Source organism: Hibiscus syriacus, unplaced genomic scaffold (genome assembly GCF_006381635.1).
Source record: "Hibiscus syriacus cultivar Baekdansim isolate YM2019G1 unplaced genomic scaffold, ASM638163v2 tig00111099_pilon, whole genome shotgun sequence".
NCBI lineage: Eukaryota > Viridiplantae > Streptophyta > Magnoliopsida > Malvales > Malvaceae > Hibiscus > Hibiscus syriacus.
Window position 1 is genome coordinate 795,631 of NW_024062984.1, and position 20,883 is coordinate 816,513.

Here is a 20,883-nt window from a genome sequence, read left to right on the forward strand (position 1 = left end):
CAAATTTAGTTTAACAAATTTAATGGCTTAATTTGAATTCAATTAAACATTGAGTTAACTACACGATAGATCACTTGTGTATGTGTTGTGTCTATTTTTCTTTACTAGTTTCAAGAAACATGATATATGATCACTTTAGTTTTTATTTAATTAAGATATAATCTCTTTTTACTTTTTGTTTTTGGTTAATTAAGATATGGTCATCATGATCATGGGTTAACTGCGTGATGAGTTGCTCATTCTTCTTTTGAGGGGTTGGAGTATTCAATATCATTTCTTGATATTGGGAGAATATGAAAGGTCAATACCAAGGAGCGCGAGGAAGAGGTTTTCATGGCAGAGGTTACCAAGGACGATGGTTTCAACTTCAGGGGAGAAGCGGCCCGAGGGATTTCGGAGAGAGGAGTTCCAAGTTCGGTGACGAATGGACTGCTTTCATAGATAACTTGAGTAAGAGAGTTTCAAGAGGTACTCTAAGGGAGTTCTTTAATAACTATGGAGAAGTGAGGCGGGGTTTTATCCCGAGAATCATCAGGAACCCTAGGTATAAAGAGTGTATCTTTGCTTTTGTGAGGTTTGCTACAGAGGCCGATATGGATAATTGCTTAAGGAGTACGAATAATGCAAAGATCGATGGGAGAAGCATATTGGTGTCCAAAGCGAAATTTACAACGTATTCGCTGACTGGTTTTAAAGAAAAGTGGGGGGAGGGGAAGGTGATGAAGAAGTCGAAAGATCGTCCGGAGTCTACTATGAAAAGGAAAGTATGGGTGGAGAAGGAAAGGGATGAAAGGTCTTTTACAAATTTACTGAAAGGGAAAGAGAAGATGAAAGCTGGACCTGTGGAAGAATCACCGAATGATGTGAATAAGGTGGTGGAAGCGGAGGCTTTTCTTGAGCTCACTACAAAAAATGAACAGGTGGAGGATAGAGAGTCGCCCACGAACGTGTTAGATTTCCAGGTGGCTTCTGAAGATGTGGAATGGATTAAGCATTCGTTAGTGGGGCTTACAAGAGAAAATTTTGATCTGGATCTTGTACAAAGAGCATTGGAAAACGAATGAGTCAATGCAAGGATTGTAAAATGGGAGAACTCACAGAATTCATGTATTATTATTTTTAATTCGAAAAGTGAGATGGAAGAAACTTGGGAGGAAAAGGATGACGGTTGGGACTACTGGTTCAAACATGTTGCTCCCGTTAAAGATAAGTCAAGTCACACTTCTACTTATTACACTTGTGTTCTCAAAGGTGTTCCTCTACAATTGTGGCACATCAATTTTTTTCTCGGCTCTAGGGAATAACTGGGGATCTTTTATTGAAGTAGAAGAGTCAACGAGAGATATGAAGAATTTTTCATCGGCAAGAATGGTAGTCACGGCTGCTTGCAGCTTTGATATCCCGAAGTCGGTGACCATCATATCAAAAGGAAGATTTTTTGTTATTAAAGTGGACGTTCCAGAGGAAGAGATTAATATGCCGAAGAGTCCAGTTCAAGAAGGAATAATTTTTTTACTGATGTTTGGCCAACAGAAGCGAATCCAGTGCATGAGAATTTTGATTCAGACGGTGGCAGTGGGTTTAAGAGTAATGCCTTGGCGAGAGATAGTGTCACGTCGGTGAGTAAAGCTCAATCAAAGATTGAAAATGTGTGTGTCGTTTCGGGTTATGCTATGGCGGCTGGGGGTCTTTTACCGTTAGAAAATTTGAACAAGTACGAACATGGAAATGATGAGAACTTCAACATGGGCGGTCAAATCGAGGAGAGGCGTTTGAACGATGATGGTTTAATTGAGAATAGTAAAAGTGTTAACGGGGGCTGTCAGGAACTGTCTGCTGAGGTGGATATCCACTCTCAATTGGGTTTTATGGTAAATGGGCCTAAGGTGACATGATGTTATGAATCAGCCTAATAGTTTAGTGGCTACTGTTGATTTAATAGAAGAGGAGGTTTTCAGAAAGTAAGTTTAGTCGGTTGGATGGATTTAGGCCGGATGAGGGGATAAGATTAAGCCGAGACATGGGTTTTGTAGATATTTTCCCTGGACCCTGATAGCCTAAGAATGGGTTTATCCGTTCAAGGCAATATATCATCGTGGAGTGGTGAGGAAGCTAACTCGCAGATGCTTGAATCTCTGGTGATTCCGGACTCGGTGATGGTTTATAAGAGGAAGGGTGCACCAATTCCTAGAGCAGTGATAAGGAGGGTAGTCAGAAGGTTAAGTGGAGATTCGATTGAAGACAAGGGGCGTCTAGATGGGATTAATTTCGGGCTGCGTAATTGGGAAGGGATCATTGATGATGGAGATTTCCCATCTTCAATTCGCAGATGATGTTTTGTGGTGCCTTTGAAAATCAAATCAAAAATGTAAAATGGGTGCTACGAGTTTTTGAATTAGCTTCGGGGCTCGAGTTGAACATGAAGAAATGCATGCTGTTTCCTGCAGCTTATTTAGGTTTGTTGCTTGGGGCAGGCCGAAATTCTGTTAAGTTTTGGAAACCGATGATTGCTTAAGTCGAGAATAGACTAGCTGGGTGGAAATCCGTATCACTAACTTATGGTGGCAGGATTACTCTAATTAAATATGTTTTGTTTAATCTCCCTACTTATTATTTGTCCCTATTCAAGCTACCTATGTCTGTGTACAAAAAAATCAATGGACTATTTTCTAATTTTTTTTTGTGGGGCGATATTCAAGGAAAAAGGGTTATTCATTGGCTGAGTTGGACGGGTGTATGTAAGCAAATGAACGTTGGTGGTCTTGTTTTCGTGGATCTTAAGGAAAAAAAATTCGTTCTTCTTGGAAAATGGTGCTGGAGGTTTTATAATGAATCATTTAGTCTATAGAGACATGTGGCTATCGCTAAAAATAATCTATCTAAAGAGGTCATACTTCTACCCTTTTCGCATCCTAGCGGAGCATCGTGGATGTGGCCAGGGATCTTCTCTACTTTCATTGGGTAAGGAGAGTTTAAGAGATTTCAAGAGCTATTCCAGCTTCAAGTTGGAGATGGGATTGCCATAAGGTTTTGGCAAGACAAGTAGATTGGTAATCGGCCGCTAAAGGAGATGTTTCCAATAATTTTTGCATTGGCGATTAATAAAGGGGTTCGATTTCAGAGTTTGGGGCAAAGAATGAGACGAGGTGGATTTAGAATATTCGATTGAGGAGGAATGTTTTTTATTGGGAGATGAGTCAATGGTAGGGTTTGATGCGACTTCTCGCTGGTTTCGTGAGTTTGTCATCTCAATTGGATTGGGTAAAATAGACGGGTTCTAGTGATGGGATTTCTTCTGTTAAATCGGCTTCTAATCTTGATTGTTCAGCTGGGCAAGGTGATTTTAATTGGAAAATGAAGGTATGGTTGGGTCTAGTCCTGTTCAAAATGGAAGCTTTCGTTTGGCGGGTGCTTCGGTGTAGACTCCCAGTGAGAGTGGAACTCGAAAATAGAGGTGTTTCCATATTGGATTCTCGATGTCCGTTGTGTTTATTATGCCCAGAATCGGTTGACCATTAGCTTTTCTCTTGTTTGGCAATTTGGAAAGTATGGGGAAGTTTTCTATCTTTATGGGGTGTCTCGATTGCAGTTCCTATTGATCCAATAGGTTTCATGTAGGTTTGGTTCGACTCCCTTCCTTCTCGATCGGTGTTTGATATTATTTGAGGTTTATTACTTTTGGCAACGATTTGGTCTACTTGGCTTCTAAGGAACGAAGTGGTTTTTAAAGGGAAAACTTTTGATGGTTTACAATTGATGTTTTTAATAAAGAACCGAATAACTTGCTGGCTGAAGACGAAGTTCCCTTCAGCTCCGTTCAGTGTGGAAAGTATAACAGCTGATCAAATAATTGCCAAGGATCCTATCCTTTGCAACAGGGTTTCAGTTAATCATCAGGTTTGGACTCCACAACTTTGAAGTTTAATGTTGATGGTTCTATGAGAGCTGATGGGAGCGGTGGTGGGATGGGGGACTTTTAGAGACTCGAACGGATCAATTTTAGAGTCTTTTTCGATCCCAATTGGGAGGGGCTTGCCGATGCAGGCTAAAATCTTGGCTCTGGACCATGCGATCAAGTTTTTCATTGGTTTAATTTGTTATAAATCTGTTGATCTTGTCCTTGAATGTGATTGTGAAGTTGTGGTGAATTGGTTGAGAATGCCTTCATCGATTCCTGCTGAATGTGGAGAGGTCCTTCCCCCGATTTTTGATACAATTGCTAGAAAAAATTTTGTAGTGAAATATTCCCAAGGAGTTGCAATTCTGCAGCAGATCAACTGGCAAAATTGGCTTCAGATTTACATCCTGGATAATGTGTTTTTTGCTGGGTTTTGATTATGGTTACTGTACTTGGATTTAGTTTTGCTAGTTTTGTATTACTTTGCTTTTAGGTTGTTTGGATGGCTTTCTTTATGTAGTTGCGCACTCTTTTTCTTCCATTTATGATTAGGGGTTTTTAATGAGTCCCTGTTTAGTGTGATGTTTCTTCTATCTAATAAAGTGATTTTATTTTCAAAAAAAAAATCATGGGTTAACTTCCACCAACCGTTAATAGATTAGGTGACGTGGTATTATAGTACAATTACACATTTGGTCTATGTTATTTACGTATTCTTTTAATTTAGTCATACTTTAGATTAGGTGACGTGGTATTATAGTACAATTACACATTTGGTCTATGTTATTTACGTATTCTTTTAATTTAGTCATACTTTTAATAAATTAAAATAAATTCAATCCTCCAATCGAATAACGTCACTGGTGCTATTTGTCGTGTCACGTGTCCTTATTTGGTTTGAGGACTAACTTCAAAATATGTTATCATAAATATATATATTTCCAAATAAAAATAAAATATTTTTAAATTAAGCTAATAATAAATATATTAAAATAAAATAAAGTTAATCCTCCAATCGAATGGTGACACATGGCATGACACTTGGTACTAGTGACACATGTCATCATTTGATTGAATGATTAAATTTATTTTAATTTATAAAATGTAAGACTAAATTGAGAGAATATGTAAATAACATGACTAAATGTGTGATTATACCAAAATACATTGTCACCTAATTTGTTAATTGTTAACTCAGTTAACTCATTATGACTACTTCTTAATTAAATACAAATAAAAGTGATTCTATCTTAATTAAATAAAAACGAAAGTGACCATATATCATGCTTCTTGAAATCAATAAAGAAAAGTAGGCAAAACACAAATATAAATGATCTATCATGTAGTTAACCCAAAAGTAAGATTAAATTGAGATAATATTAAATAATAGGGATCAAATGTTTGATTATACCAGAATATTTAACAACAGTTAACTGAGGGTGACCACATCTTAATTAAATAAAAACGAAAGTGATTATATATTATATTTTTTAAAATCATTGAGGAAAACTGGACAAAGCACAAATATAAGTGATCAATCATGTAGTTAACCCTTAAAGATTTTAAAATTTTGAAAATATTAAAGTTGAAAAAAAAACAAAATACATGGACTAATTCAGTTATTTACACATAAGGTAGGGATGTAATAACAGAATTTGACCTATTGAGATCTCCTGTATAATTTTTGGATCCAAAGTACGACCCGATATGAACCCATTCCATTAACCCGAGGAAGTCCAAGAAAGCATGGAGTACGAGCGATTGCATATCTAGAGACGGGAGACAAGCCCATAAAACTCAATTTAATGCTTGGCCGAATCTATGTTCAGATCCAACGGCTGAGGATCCATTATTTTCATATCGAGCCGAGCCTTGTATTCCTTTTCGCCTTTCGGCTGCATCGGATCAGAGAATCAGTCGCCCTTTCAAACTATCTTTGGATGTCTCTCGGATCAGAAGCTCTTCATTCAGTAAGTTGTTTCCCTCTAAATTTTCACGCCGCGATGTTGTTTTTATTATCTCTTAAAATAACCACCTAAATTGCCTCCAATTACTCACTCTAAATTCCTCTAATACACCTTTCTATTCTGCTTTATTGTTCTGGCGTGAGGAATTACGTGTATATATAGGTAAGTTTTACGGGTGATATTTATACTGGGAAAGAAATGTTTAATATTGGACTATTCGAGGTATGCAAAATTTGATGACTGTTTTTTTAGGAAAAGAAAATTGTAATTATTGGTGTGGGATAGGATTGTCTGTCTGATGAATATAGTTAAGTTAGACTCTTCTGCTTAAATGCCCTAGCCGATCTGTTATGTTGTACTTGGATGGTGGAAGGAAGGGTGTTCTTTAGAAAATGAAGAAAAGGGTTTTATAATAGATTATGGAGATATTAGTTTCGCAATTAAGATTGACTAATTTGTGGAATATAGTTACCTATCGATGCTGCATTTGTCGCCTTCGGGTCTGTTTTGTTATGAACCTACCATTTTGGTTAAGGTATTTGGTCTGGTTCTTTGATTAGCGTCCATATATTTGTGGTGTTTTCGATTCTGTTTTTTGGGTCCTCGGTCCTCTAGAAAGAAGGAATGGATTAAATTCAACGGTTACCATGGTTAATCATTCTGTCTCTTCACTATTATTGTTGCTGACACTTGGTTGAAGAACTGTCTAAATACTGACATTCCAAATAACGGTTGTGTTGTCGTCAAGTTTCCTTCATACGTAATGATGGTTTCATCTAAGGAATTGGATTTCGAGTGTCCTTGGATTCATTAGTTCATTTTCCCTTTTTAGTGATAGCCCTAATGAAAAATAGTAGAATCTCTAGCATTTGTTTTTTTTCCCTTTTTTTCCCTATCTTGTAACTGTAGCAAGTTATACCTTTTGTATGTTAGTTCATCACTTATACTTGGTTCTCTAGAACTATTTTGCTAGGAGTCCTTTACATCGTTGAATTTGAACCCATTCCTACTAGTGGTCAATGAATTTATCCTGCATATCTTTCAGTTTGTATGACTATCTGAAAAGTTTTGAGAACTATTTCTGACATGTCTCGTGAATTATATGTAGTCATTTGCATAGCATGAAAAGGCAAAGTGCATTTTTTTCCTTTTTAATTCTATAGACTTGTTAATATGCTTGAATTTTAAAGAGAACAAAAACAACATTAATTCTGATTCAATTGTTTTTGATTCTAGTGGGAATTGGACAAGGAAGGTGGGAAAGCAGACAGTTCGGTTGAAGACAAAACAGCTGAACCAGATGGAAGCGAAATCTTAGAACCATATGTGGGTATGGAATTCGAATCTGAAGACGATGCTAAGAAATTCTACATAGAATATGCCAGACGGGTTGGATTTGTGGTACGAATTATGCAGCGCCGTCGTTCAGGGATTGATGGAAGAACACTTGCCCGTCGTCTAGGATGCAACAAACAGGGTTTCTCTCCTAATCAGAAGGACACATTAGGAGCAGAGAAAAAGCCACGTCCTAGCGCACGAGAAGGCTGCAAAGCAACAATCTTGGTTAAGATGGAAAAAAATGGAAAATGGGTTGTTACAAGATTTGAAAAGGAGCATAATCATCCTCTTATCATAACAGCCAACGGCTTCAATACCATGGTGAGGTTCTATCAAGTTGTGTATAACAAAAGTAGTTTAAATTGTTACACACACGTATCAAATAGGGTTTAAATGTCTTGAACTTAGTTGTTTAACTCTTATGCATTAGATCATTGAGTTTTACTTTATTACATTGAGTAGAATGTTCCTACTTCTGGATTTCATGCATTTGGCTTGATTCTAATTGTTTGACATGGACAATTACATCATTTGTTATTCAATAGCATATAGATGTCAGCTTTTTTATATAATTTAAAATTATAGAATATGCTGTGGGGTGGGTGATAATTTCCTTTGTTGGGATTAATTGCCATAATTGAGTTTTTGGTCACCACTTTTGTATTAGACTGTCTTTTTTTCATTTGGATGGAATCTATTAGAATTGAACTTAATTGCTGCCTAAATTTGTTTTATAAGATATGAAGTATCTATACTTTGTACCCATTGATTAAAACTAGTGATGGATGATTTTTTTGGTGTTATAACTTTTGCTTTTCCTCCTTTGAATTGTTAGTGCCCCTTGAAGCTTTCTAGTTATTAAAAAAATGTGTTTGAAATGAAAATAAATTCTCCTAATTATTGGATTAGGATAGTTGCTGTCCTACAACACCCTGTTTCATGTTGAAGTTGAACTAGCTTTCAGGAAGAGTATGAGCGCAGGGCGTATCATTAACATACTCTCTGCGCCATTACATTAGTAGCTTTCTTTGTGAACCTATTGAGATGCTCTTATCTGATAAGATGAAGAATGATCGAGTATCGGGATCTTTTCTTTGCTTCTTTTGTTAACCGAAACTAGTTATTTTAATAGTGATTTTTAAATATCTATGTTCTTGCATAACAGCCATTGAGTAGTGCCTTTTACATTATTATTCACCGTTGCTCCAGCAAATGAGTGGCTTGTTTGTGTTTTCAGGGTGACAAGGACAAAAAAATCGAAGAGCTGACGCTGGAGTTAGAACGACAAGAGCAATTATGTTCAGCTTATCGGGAAAAATTGTTCGCTTTCATGAACAACGTTGAGCAGGAAACAGAAGAACTAGCTTCAAAAATTGAAGTCATAGTAGACAATGTTAGGAAAATCGAAGCTGAAAGGCACAGATCTACTCACCGTAGTGCAGATAGGCTTTGGCATTTAACTTGACTAGTTTATTGTATGGTTAGGTTTGTATATTTAGTTTCTTGTATGGTTAGGTTTGTATATTTAGTTTCTTGGAACATTTTGCTCATGTACAAAATTCTTTAGGATCATTTTGTTATAGTCAAGATGCATTCAACATTGTGCAATGAAACTTAAAGCATCTTGTTAAATGAAATGGGAGATTCGTGATCCTCTTGTGGGTTGATTTTGCCTGGATAAAAAAAAAAGTTGAAATAGAAACAGTTTTGAAATTTTGAGCAATTAGCTCTTTGATTAGAATATAGAGACAAATTAATGTCAAATCAACATCTTTCAATCTTAATGAGAGGCCTAAGCCCCAATGTTAGTAGCATGTAAACACTGAAGTCTTACAATATAATCCTTCTCTCTCGGCTTCGTTTCTTTCAAATTAACCTACAGTATATATATATTAACTTGATCTTCTTTCATCATTTGCTTGAACCCCATGAAATTAACTCTACCATCTCCATCTGCATCAACTTTTGTTATCATCTCCTTGCAATCCTCAATAGGTCTTCCTTGCTTCAACCCTAGTGATGACAAAACTGACCTCAACTCTTCGAATGTGATGAATCCGTCTCTGTTTTGATCGAAGACGTTAAATGCTTCCATCATATCTTCTTCATTCTGCTCATTCACTATGGTTTGATACAGTATGCCAAATTCATCAATATCCACGAAACCATCTCCATTTACATCAATGCTTTCAATGATTTGGCTTACTTCTTTATCTGAGATGAACAGACCATGTTCTCTAACGAATCACTGAGCTCTCCTTTTGTGATCCCGTCATCTCCGTTTCTATCAAACATCTGAAACACGCGACGAAGCTCAACGAGGGTTTTTAAAGGATGCACTGTTAAAGAAGATCCAACTGAACCTAGACAGGGTCTTCTAGTTTAATTTCCGTGGGAATTAAAGGCTGTTTTAGTTTAAAAAATGATCGACTTTGGGCTAAAATCAGACGTGCATAAATTTGCAATTTTTGCAGTTATATGGAATGTTGGTTTTACTTTTGATTTGTTTTTCTTAATTTAAGAACTGGACAGTTAATGAAGTTATAATTTCTTTTAATTTAATCCCATTATTTTCGGTAATAAGTTAGAATTTAATTACATTTAAAAAAGTTATTGGGTTTCAACTTCTCAATTGAATTTCGTGATTAAAATGAATGTTATTTTGTTTTAAGGTCTTGAATTTAAGCAGCTAAGTCTATATGGTGCGTGCACGCTATCATCAGTCAAAAAATATTATAAACATATATTATCTTATAATCACTCATTCTATTAAAAAAAAACTTTGAAGTTTAATTAACATATGATTATATCCAATGTGATCCATTTTATTTATTATTTAAAAAATCATTGTTCAATATTAATAAGATTTTTAGTATCTACAGATTTGTTTTTTTTTTAAATATGTGTCTAACATTTTCTCCGTTACACTTTTAGGTGTCTACCGTTATATAGTTTGCTTTTTTAAGGCTTAATACAATTTTAGATTCCTAATCTGTATCTCAAATTGACTTTTGGTGCTTAAAAAATTTATCGCTAAAAATAAGTGTCTAATATTTCCAACGTTACACTTTTAGGTGTCTAGACTGTAACGGTTGTTATCTGACATGTAACGCACATATAAATTTTTTTTAAAAATATTATAATTTTAAAAATAAAAAACCCCCCAAAATTTCACCACCGATCGTCGACAAGACCAAAACTCACTCCCCAACCTACTGTGAAACTGTGTTGATCGTCATGAAAAGCGTTTCGAATGTCTCCGGTTTTCTAAGTTTTTTTCCGTTGTTTTGTGACGATTCTAAAGAGTACAGTTGATCTTACGTTATACAACTGCCACCATTGAGTTCCTTATCTTGCTCCGAACAAAACCTAGTCGATGGTGACCCTTTGATGTATTCGGAGGTTAGGGATAAGTGGAAAAGGAACGACACAGGGAAGAGTTTGATTTTTTTTTTTTTTAAATAATAATTTTATTATTAAAAATAAAAATATAATCATAAACATCTAAAAATATAATATAGAAACATTATACACCTGTTTTTTTTTTTTAAAAATTAAGCATCAAAAGTTGAGGTATGGTTTAGACACCTAAAAAGTGTATTAAGCTTATTAATAAATACATTTTATATTATTTAATCTTTAATTACTTAGTAACTGGAAAATTAACGATACATTGTTTTTTCAAATAAAATTAGGAGTTGAGATAGTAAAATTTTCAAGTTAATTGTTTAAATGAAGATAAACGAGAAAAAAAACATATAAAAGATAATCTTTTCTGATATTTTTAAATTATTATATATATTTCTTAAAAATGTATTAATCCGACAAATAAGATTTATCATCATTTAATTAAACGAACGAATATAGACAAATAATTCATTCGTCTATTTACATTGGTGAATGTTTGGTAATCTGTTAGTTTATATTCAATTATATTCTTTCGTTTATATTTAGTCTGGTCTTCAAACCCGTTTAAAATATTAAGACTTAATAAATTTTAACCTTAAACAGATCAATATTTAAAATCCAATTAATTGTAAGCCCAAATAAAAAGTACTCGAATCCATTAAAGAAAATATAAACCCTAAAATTATTTAGAAATTTTTTTTTTCTAAATATAAACTCAATTAATTTTATGTTTGTTCCTTTATATCTGTTCGTTTACGTTCGTTCATTTGTGTTCGTTTATTATTTTAACGTATAAATATGAACGGACATGAACAAGTTATATTGCTTAATAAACGAACACGAACAAGAAATTTTGTTCGTTTATTTATTCATTCGTTCGTTTGATTAAAGTTAAATAAACATATACAAAAATACTCTTATTCATATTCGTTTGATTCGTTTACAATTTTAATTTTAAACTCAATAATACTTGAGTTTGATTTAACTTATTTACAACCCTTTCGGGTATTATATATATATCCAAAACCAGTAAAACAGGAAAATGAACGTCATATAAAAAATTAAGAGGAGGGGCATTTAACCCCCGAAGTGCCATTGAAGAAATGGATCACATGCATAGCTGGAAACCCAAGCAAAGAAGATTTCTTTCCCCTTTTACATGCATAGAATTTCACAGGATTCATTCTTTTCTTTTATTAACAAAATCAAAAACAAAATCCTCCTCATCAAATCATGAACTAATGCTATTATCATCAGTTTCTCGAAGACGGTGGACGAAAAGCTAAAGTCAGGGAAAACATATATATTAACGATGCAAGAGTGTTTTAATCTACGGCGGGATCGCCATGGAAGCCGACACGTTATCAGTGGAAAAGTTGTGATTGAACATGGCCCTGGTTTATCAGGTCCTGGAAAATCAGCCGCTGTTCAGATTCATAGCACAACACAAACCGACCCAAGTAAGTTCTTGTTTTGCTGGTGATTATTTAGTTAGTTCTTCATTTGATTTGATTGATTAAATAGAAAGACTACTGTTCTCCCCTTGATTTCTTCTTCTTTAATGGCTTCAATATAATCACCGAATAGATACCGGGAAAGGGAAGCTGAGCGAGAAAGCATGCCTGAAGAAAGGAAAGAGCAGGAAAAAAGATGGCACAAAAATTACAACTTACAAGATCAAGTTACACGTAGAGCCTGGATTTGGAAATCCAGGAGCTTTCGTTATAGAAAACAATCACAAGCATAGATTCTTCCTTCAATCTGCAACTCTGGTAATCCCAGGAAATAGGTTCATCCATTTTGACTGCCGGTCTTGGGTGTATCCGATCGAAGTCACGAACGCCAGTCGTGTTTTCTTTTCCAACACGGTAGGTTTCTATATAAATTTGGTCTTACTTTCTTTTCTTTTCTTTTTTGTACTTTTAATGCATTTTTGAAGTTGAATCTTTGTATTTTGTGTTTGCAGTGTTATCTTCCAAACCAAACCCCTGCTGGTCTACTGGAATTGAGAAAGGAAGAGCTTGAAAGCTTGAGAGGTGATGGAACTGGTGAAAGGAAAGAATGGGAACGAATCTATGATTATGATGTGTATGATGATCTTGGCAATCCTGAAAAAGGCCCAGATTATGATAGACCCGTCTTGGGTGGTTCCGATGCATATCCGTATCCTCGCCGGGGAAGAACCGGGCGTCCTGCTAGTAAAAGTGGTAACAAATGCATACATACATGTGTGTGTGTGTGTTCTTCATTGTTATTACATCTTGATCTTAATTTTGTTTCTAATCATTGGCCAGAAACTATTAGCTTCGACGTTTATGTTCCGGCGGATGAGCGATGCAGTCCCAAGAAACTATCCGAGTTCATTGCAAATGCAATCCAAGCCACAGCTCATTTCCTTCTACCAGAGGTGAAGTCGTCGTCTCATGATTCGAGTAGTTTCGAGTCGTTCGATGAGATACGGGAGCTGTATTCCGAAAACAGAGGCGAAGCGATTAGGGAAGAATCGGTTATGGAGAAAGTGAAGAAAGTAGTACCAGCTGAGCTTTTCAAAGAAGTCACTCATAAATTTGAATATGACATTAAATTCCCACTGCCTCAAATCATAAAAGGTGATATCATAGCAACAAGAATCTGCCATTACTGTTCACAGCGAAAGCATTGCTAATCTCTTCAAGCTTTCTGTTTCTCAGCTAACCAATTCGCATGGAAGCTGGATGAGGAATTCGGACGCCAAATGCTTGCAGGGACTAATCCTACACGAATTCGTTGTTTGAGGGTCACTTTCTAAATCAGAAACTAAATTGTGTTAGCATTACTGGTAAACCAGACATATATATAAGCATCTTCTGAATGTGAAATTCTGTAATAATTCAGGAATTCCCACCTCGAGGAACGCTAACCGAAAGCTACATACAGATATCTGACATTGAGGAGAACCTTGATGGTTTGAGTTTTGAACATGTAATGTAATCTGAAAACATAAAATTTAAGATTTTGTCCTGCTGTTTGTGAATTGACTTTCAGTATATATATTACAGGCAATGATACAATGGAGGATTTATGTCCTGGACCACCATGATTATCTCTTACCGTTTTTAAGAAAAATGTACTCCGCGGGTGTCTGCCCTGGTGCAACCCGAACATTACTATTTTTAAGAAATGATTGCACCTTGAAGCCGTTGGCAATAGAGCTGAGCTATCCGGGTTCCTTCGACAACATCAACGGGACGAAAACCATGGTAATCCTCCCTGAAGAAGAAGGCACCCTTCAAGCACTTTGGCAGTTGGCAAGGGCTCATGTTGCAGTCAATGACTATGCATACCATCAACTCATCAGCCATTGGTTATGAGCCATAAATTTTATCTGAAAATCCTCAATTTTTCCTTCTCCATTAGGACTGATTCAGAATAGTTTAAACACCATTTTTTTTCCAGGTTGCATACTCATGCAGTTGTCGAGCCGTTCATCATTGCCACTAGGAGACAACTGAGCGTGATGCATCCGGTCCACCGCTTGTTGGACCCTCATTTCAAAGATACCATGCACATAAACGCACTAGCTCGAACCGTTCTCATAAATGCCGGAGGAATCCTTGAGAAGACACTTTTCACAGGAAAATTCTCCATGGAATTGTCTTCTGAACTTTATAAAGAGTGGAGATTCGACGAACAAGCTCTCCCCTCCGATCTAATCAGAAGGTACATACAATGATGCTAAAACAATCTGTCAAAACGGTATGTAATCAATGCTAAACCATATAATTTCTCAGGCGTATGGCCCTGAATGAGTCAGAGAGCCCCATAGGAGCTCATATACTCTTCCAAGATTATCCTTACGGTCTAGACGGTATCGATGTATGGCTAGCCATCCAAACATGGGTGGGAGACTTCTGCAACATCTTCTACGAAGACGATGCTTCAGTCAAATCCGATACCGAAATCCAAGCATGGTGGTCAGAAATCCGAAACGTCGGTCACGGTGATAAACGCAACGAGACATGGTGGTGCCAAATGACAACAAAGGAAAATCTCAAGCATACATTAACGACACTCATTTGGATAACATCAGCCCTTCATGCATCAGTGAATTTCGGGCAATATACGTATGCAGGTTATCCTCCGAACCGTCCCACTCGGTGTCGGAAGTTCATTCCCGAAGAAGGGACGATGGAGTTTGCGGAGTTCTTGAAAGACCCCGATAAGTACTTCCTCAACATGTTACCTGATAAGTTTCAGGCAACGCTTGGGATGGCATTAATGGAGGTGCTCTCAAAGCACACGTCTGAAGAAGTTTACTTGGGACAGAGGCCGACATCGGAGTGGATAGACAATAAGGAGGTGACGCAGAGATTTAAGAAGTTCAGTGAGTGTTTGAGGGAGATAGAGAAGCAAATGCTGGAGAGAAATGGAGATCCAGAGCTGAGAAATAGACGGGGTCCGGCTAAAGTGCCATACAAACTTCTTTACCCTGATGCGACCAAGGTCGAAGGCATCACGGCCCAAGGGATTCCTAATAGTGTATCTATTTAACCTATCTTTTCTATAAACCATATAACATATTTTATACCCTACATTTATTTAAAATTCCATTTGCATTTTTAATCTGTTTTTAATTTCCGAACCCTTGGTTAATTGTATATAAATTAATTAGTCTGAATTTTCTAACATATTTTGATATTAATTTAGTGTTTTGGAGATTAGTTATTGTTCTATTTAATGTAATTTTTTGTTTCATGTTTTTATTTTATTTTGATCTTGGATGATAATGACGTTGAAGAAATCACTTTTGCTTAGAGCCATGGTTTCAAGAACATCGAAGTGGAGATGGATAATAATGAAGTGGTGAGGATTTTAAACTCCCACTTGAAGGCTACAGACGAATGAATCGACCATCATTCGACAGATCCAACGATACCTCAATTTTCAATGGAGCATTAAGATGACTCATTTTTTACGAGAAGCCAATGTCGCGGCTAATGCCCCAACTCATCCAGGAAGGACTGGATTCCTGAGACTCTCGATCCTTCAAAAACCACCGTTTGGAATCCAACGCCTTCTCAATACCAATAGTCAGTGATGGAGTTATGTAAGAGCTGGGGGCTCATTGGATTCCTGAGACTCTTGCTTCTTTCCCCTTATTTATAATCTAATTTCCATGATGTGTGAAAAAGGAAGGAAACATGAGCCTTGTTGCAATGAGCAGAGCACATTGCTATTTAGTTGCCTTCTCTTTTAAATTTCTTTCAGGGACTTGTACTTGCATTGTTACTCTCAAGTCTAAGCCCTGACAAAATATGATCTCATTGTCATAATTCAAACAGGTGTTTGTTACTTTGTGTAGATCATGGGGTCTTGTACTGGTAGTCTTGTATCCCAAGAAAAGTTTGATCTTATGTTTTTCCTTATATTTTCTCTGGCAATGGGAAGGCTCTTAAAGCCTTGCAAAATTAATTATCTTTTGGTTATCTACCAGATGTGTGGCAATGCAACATACTTATTTTCTATGCTTGCATGAAATCTTGAGAAGTTTGCATGAAGTAGATGGATCATGGAACCAATGGCTTTTTCTGAATCTATCAATTGTATAACGTCTCCTCTTCATCCTTAGTAAACCCCCCCCCCCCGGTCCCCTCTTCCTCTGACTTTGCAAAAGCTTGTAGATTGTCATATTAGGTATTGGATGCGACCAATTTTGCAAGTGATCATACCTTTGCAATGAATAACAAATTGGCACTGAAATTTGAATAAGATATTGGTTGTGCCTATTCTATTAAGCAGCCAAGATTGAATGCTTCATCTAAGAATGTTTATTTTGGGAAAAGTTTCTGTAGATCAGCGTTAAAATTTGGTCTACTTTCCTTGGTTTTCTCAATTTGCAGTTTGTCTGTACCAGGTGCCTTAGATGGCTTTGGATTAGGCCAATGGACTGCCGTTGAATATGTCTAGTAAGTTGAATTCTTTTCCATTAAGTGCCCGACTTCTACCATGGACACTTTCTTTTGAGTATTAGATATAGATTTCTCCTTTGTTGTCCCACTTCAAAACAAACATTATGTCATGCCTCGATTTTCGTGTCAATAGTTTTGGTCAATCCGAAACCTAATATTAGAGCCCATTAGATTAAATAGAGCCATTTTAGACCAATTATAAAGGGTATTGGGCCTAAGGTAGGTTCAAGAGTTAAGTTTAGTGGTAGTTTTAAATTAAATAAGAAAGGAGAGGGACCTATATAACAATTTATCCTAGCTTATTTTAAGGATATAAACCTTCCCATTCTCCATAAAGTTCCATGCAAAAATCTCTTATTTCATTTTCTCTTCCATCTTCTTCTCCCGTTTCCTTCTCATTAACAAACCAAGGTGAGATTTCAAGCTAGATTGAAGAAACCAAGGTAATTTTCTTATTCACCATTCCCTTAACATCAATTAGAGCCATTAATTTCTAGTTTTGGTTAAGATTTTAGAAATCAAATGTTTTAAGTCGTTTTAGGAGTGTTTGAGTTGTAGGGAGTGTATCTAAGCTTTATCTAACACCTAGTTAAGTAAGTAATCCATTTTTATACCTTGATTAGTTAAAGAGGTTGAAGAGAGAGTTCAAGAGAAGGGAAAAGGAAGAGTGGATCCCTAGTTGATTCAAGAAGTGTTATAGCATCCCAAGAATTCAGGTAACACACTATTAGTTTTTTCATACTAGTTGTAGGATCATTAGAAAGAAGTTTACCTTGAAAGTTGAGTATGAGCATGTTTATTAGCCTTCCATGATAGATTTTATGTTTAATGTTTTTAACATGTTTCTAAGCTTTATTTATGCTCCTCTTTAATCACATAAGACTTTAAGAACGTTTCACTAAGGTCTTCGGATTAGATGAATATGAGATTTTTCAAGTGAAAATGTTTTTTCTATAGTTGGAGTATTGATACTATAGGGATAGAATCGATACTTGTTCATCATTCCAAGCAAAATGCATGTTTTCTGGGTAGGAGTATCAATACTCTTACAAGAGTATCGATACTTTAGGAATAGTTTCGAAACTCCCAAGCAAGTATCGGAACTTGCCAGAACAGAGAGCTAAAAAGTATCGGTACTGATATAAAGTATCGGAACTTTAGTAGGAGTATCGATACTCCAGGGATAATATCGATACTTTCAGTCTGTTTTGGGTAGAAAGGTCAGTTTTTGAGGGAATTAGACTCGAGGTATCTCAACACTTCTTTATATCATCAAATAAGACTACAAGTGGAACAATATTAATGTTAATTCAAACGTAGAAACCAAATAATTAGGGATAAATAAGACTAGCCTTGTTTGATGCTTGGGAAACAATTCGAACACCCGAGTTCCTTTAGAAAAGCTAGTGGAGTCGAAAGTATAGATTTAGTCCGGATATATCCTTAGGTAGGGCGCAAGACCCTTAAAATCAACTAACTAAGTCCAGATAGTATTGATACTTTTTGTTTGTTTTGGGCAGAAATGTTAATTTTTGAGGGAATTAGAATTGAGGTACCCCAACACTTCTTTATATCATCAAATAAGACTACAAGTGGAACGATATTAATGTTAATTCAAACGTAGAAACTAAATAATTAGGGACAAATAAGACTAGTCTTGTTTGATTTTTGGGAAACGATTCGGACACCCGAGTTCCTTTAGAAAAGCTAGTGGAGTCGAAAGTATAGATGTAGTCCGGATATATCCTTAGGTAGGGCGCAAGACCCTTAAAATCAACTAACTAAGTCCAGATAGTATTGATACTTTTTGTTTGTTTTGGGCAGAAATGTTAATTTTCGAGGGAATTAGAATTGAGGTACCCCAACACTTCTTTATATCATCAAATAAGACTACAAGTGGAACGATATTAATGTTAATTCAAACGTAGAAACCAAATAATTAGGGACAAATAAGACTAGTCTTGTTTGATTTTTGGGAAATGATTCGGACATCCGAGTTCCTTTAGAAAAGCTAGTGGAGTCGAAAGTATAGATGTAATTCAGATATATCCTTAGGTAGGGCGCAAGGCCCTTAAAATTGACTAAGGTTGAGGCCTGAAACTCGCAAGAGATGGGTTAGTCAGGGGTATGGTGTCCAATGCAGAATTTTGAGGGCCATATCTCAATAGACTAGAGGGGTGTGTGAGCTCAGAGATACAATAATCCCTCAGCCGCAGCATGATGTCTATAGTAGCGTAAAGAGTGAGTATCACAAAGATATTCACTAAGTAGATCAGATCAGTAGACTTGATAGCTAACCTTTTAGTGATATGCAGTTAGTATGTTTCAGTTATTAGTTTGTCGTTGAGCTAGTTAGCTCAGCCTTCGGATTGTTTCCGTGGGCAGGTCAGTAGATCCAGCAGGTGAGGAGCAGTAGATAGACCAATAACCAGTGCAGATTCAGAGTACGCCTCAGCATTTTTGAAAGGGCATGTATAATTGTAAACTTTATTTTTCTAGTTGAGTCGTAGTTTCAGTAGAGTAATATGTATCATTTTTTAAAGTGTAAATATTTCAAATTTGGAGCTCCTAAGTGTAAAGATTTTATTTATTTTTCAGTTTATTTTACAGTTGTTTTATATTTAAGGAAAGTAATAAAAAGTTGGTCAGCCACTTCGGTAGTTCCGTGTAACACCTTAAATCGGTCGACCGTATGTCGTAATAGTCTAGGGTGTTACACACTCCCAAAGGCTGACGATCGTTTCATTTTCCGGATTGGGGTTGTTGTTAACATGTTTGTTTCTTAAAATTATGGTATCTCAAGTAAACATGCCATTCCTTTTCCATTATTCTGTCCTGCAAGGAATTGGTGCTGATAGGAACAATTGTTTAGCAGTTAGATGTTAGTTGTGGAAGAACGGAATTTTTTTTATATAGCATTCTCCAAGAGAATAAGACATTTTTATATTGTTAGTTTACTTATATTGGTGGAGTTAGTATTGTCAACAAGTAGAAGAAATAAAGGTTTAAAAGTACACCTCACCAGCTTAGGTAGTCTGTAGAACCATTCTATATTTAGTGTAAGAACTTTTAGGGGTGATAAAATTGCTAAAGTGATGGAAATACAGACATCCGAACCCAGGAGAAGATTCACTTGGGTAGAAGACTGATGAGGTTGGGTGCAATTGGGTTGACAAGCCATCCCGGCCTTGGAGGGGCTTGAGTTTATACTATATTGTACTATAGTGTTGAGTTAATCGATCGACGGAATTAGCCAAGAGGGGGGTGAATTGGCAATTAAAAATTCGGTGGAAGTTTTTGCAGAAAATTGAAAAGATTTGCACAGCGATTTAGAGTGGTTCGACTTTCTCAATCAAAGTCTACGTCCACTACCTTAGCTATCCACACTAAGGATTTTCCAACAAATTCACTAATTTGTTCTTTCTTTTGAGGCCAAAGAGACAACCTTACAATACCCTCAAGAATATACCCCAATTCTTGAGAATACTCTTTTCCCAAAGAGAAGATTACAAATTTGCAAACTTACAAGGAAAACCTCACAAGGTAAGATGTTTGCACAATTCTAGAACAAGAAAAGAACACTCAAAGATAATTACAAATGAGCACAAATGGTGTTCTTGAAAGAAAAATGAATATTGAAAGGAAAATTGGCTTGATTTGCACAAACTTGGTGTTTGATGCTTTCTCTCTTGTTTCTCTATGATTTCTTGTTGATCAAGGGCTTCAGAACTTGTTTAAATACACCTTGAATCACTTCTGAATGTTGGGTATGATTAGTGAAGATCATATAGCCGTTTAAGTGTGAAAGCAATTAATTTTTCTAGGTGGAGCATCTCATGCATCGATGCATGATCAAGTATGCATCGGTGCATCAATGTAAAATTCAAATATTTTGACCGTTGGGACACTTAGTGCATCGGTGCACTAAGGATGCATCGATGCATAAAATGCATTCGATGTTTGAAAAATAGCCTGGTGCATCGATGCATTGCTTGTGCATCGATGCATCAAATGCATTCGATGTTTGAAAATATTCCGAGTGCATCGATGCATGGAGAGTGCATCGGTGCATGAAATGCATTCGATGTTCAATTAAATCATAGGTGCATCGATGCATGGTTTGATGCATCGGTGCATCACCTTGAATAATTGTTTTAAGGCTTGATTTTGGTTCAAAATACTTTGTGAAATTTGTTTCAAAAATAGTTTAAGTACAAATCACAATTTTACACATTTAGTAAGGATTAAAATTGATCTTGAAAAACTTGGAGTAATAATTTGATATTCGATTAATTAAATCGAATATAAATTGTAAAATCATTTG

At 36.1% G+C, this 20,883-nt stretch overlaps 2 protein-coding genes and 1 pseudogene across 3 annotated transcripts; 2 read left to right on the plus strand and 1 right to left on the minus strand.

Annotated features, from left to right (window-relative positions):
• Window positions 1–1,471: 1,471 nt before the first annotated feature.
• Window positions 1,472–11,536, minus strand: LOC120153337 (annotated as a pseudogene).
• On the plus strand, window positions 5,697–8,854 carry LOC120153219 (protein FAR1-RELATED SEQUENCE 1-like). The gene is made up of 4 exons (XM_039165217.1): window positions 5,697–5,868; window positions 7,102–7,524; window positions 8,441–8,688; window positions 8,719–8,854. Exons 1-3 carry the CDS (start codon window positions 5,704–5,706, stop codon window positions 8,666–8,668), a joined length of 816 nt encoding a protein of 271 aa, XP_039021148.1. The 5' UTR covers window positions 5,697–5,703; the 3' UTR covers window positions 8,669–8,688; window positions 8,719–8,854.
• Window positions 11,537–11,908: 372 nt separating the features above from the next.
• On the plus strand, window positions 11,909–15,197 carry LOC120153194 (linoleate 9S-lipoxygenase-like). Of its 2 annotated transcripts, XM_039165198.1 has the most exons (9): window positions 11,909–12,071; window positions 12,199–12,479; window positions 12,578–12,818; window positions 12,906–13,220; window positions 13,302–13,387; window positions 13,486–13,572; window positions 13,650–13,954; window positions 14,047–14,310; window positions 14,382–15,197. In XM_039165198.1, the coding sequence occupies exons 1-9, from the start codon at window positions 11,924–11,926 to the stop codon at window positions 15,139–15,141; spliced, it is 2,487 nt and encodes an 828-aa protein (XP_039021129.1). In that variant the 5' UTR covers window positions 11,909–11,923; the 3' UTR covers window positions 15,142–15,197. The 2 variants fall into 2 exon arrangements, with proteins under 2 accessions (XP_039021129.1, XP_039021128.1); XM_039165197.1 differs by having other exon boundaries at window positions 12,578–13,220.
• Window positions 15,198–20,883: the final 5,686 nt, after the last annotated feature.

Excerpts from the sequence above, each read along its gene's own strand:
- LOC120153219 (XM_039165217.1), top strand. The coding sequence starts at position 5,704 with ATGCTTGGCCGAATCTATGTTCAGATCCAACGGCTGAGGATCCATTAT. Across the intron at positions 5,869-7,101 it reads GATCAGAAGCTCTTCATTCA|TGGGAATTGGACAAGGAAGG; the intron begins GTAAGTTGTTTC and ends TTTTGATTCTAG. Across the intron at positions 7,525-8,440 it reads CCAACGGCTTCAATACCATG|GGTGACAAGGACAAAAAAAT; the intron begins GTGAGGTTCTAT and ends TTGTGTTTTCAG.
- LOC120153194 (XM_039165197.1), top strand. The coding sequence starts at position 11,924 with ATGCAAGAGTGTTTTAATCTACGGCGGGATCGCCATGGAAGCCGACAC. Across the intron at positions 13,573-13,649 it reads ATGGTTTGAGTTTTGAACAT|GCAATGATACAATGGAGGAT; the intron begins GTAATGTAATCT and ends TATATATTACAG. Across the intron at positions 13,955-14,046 it reads CATCAACTCATCAGCCATTG|GTTGCATACTCATGCAGTTG; the intron begins GTTATGAGCCAT and ends TTTTTTTTCCAG.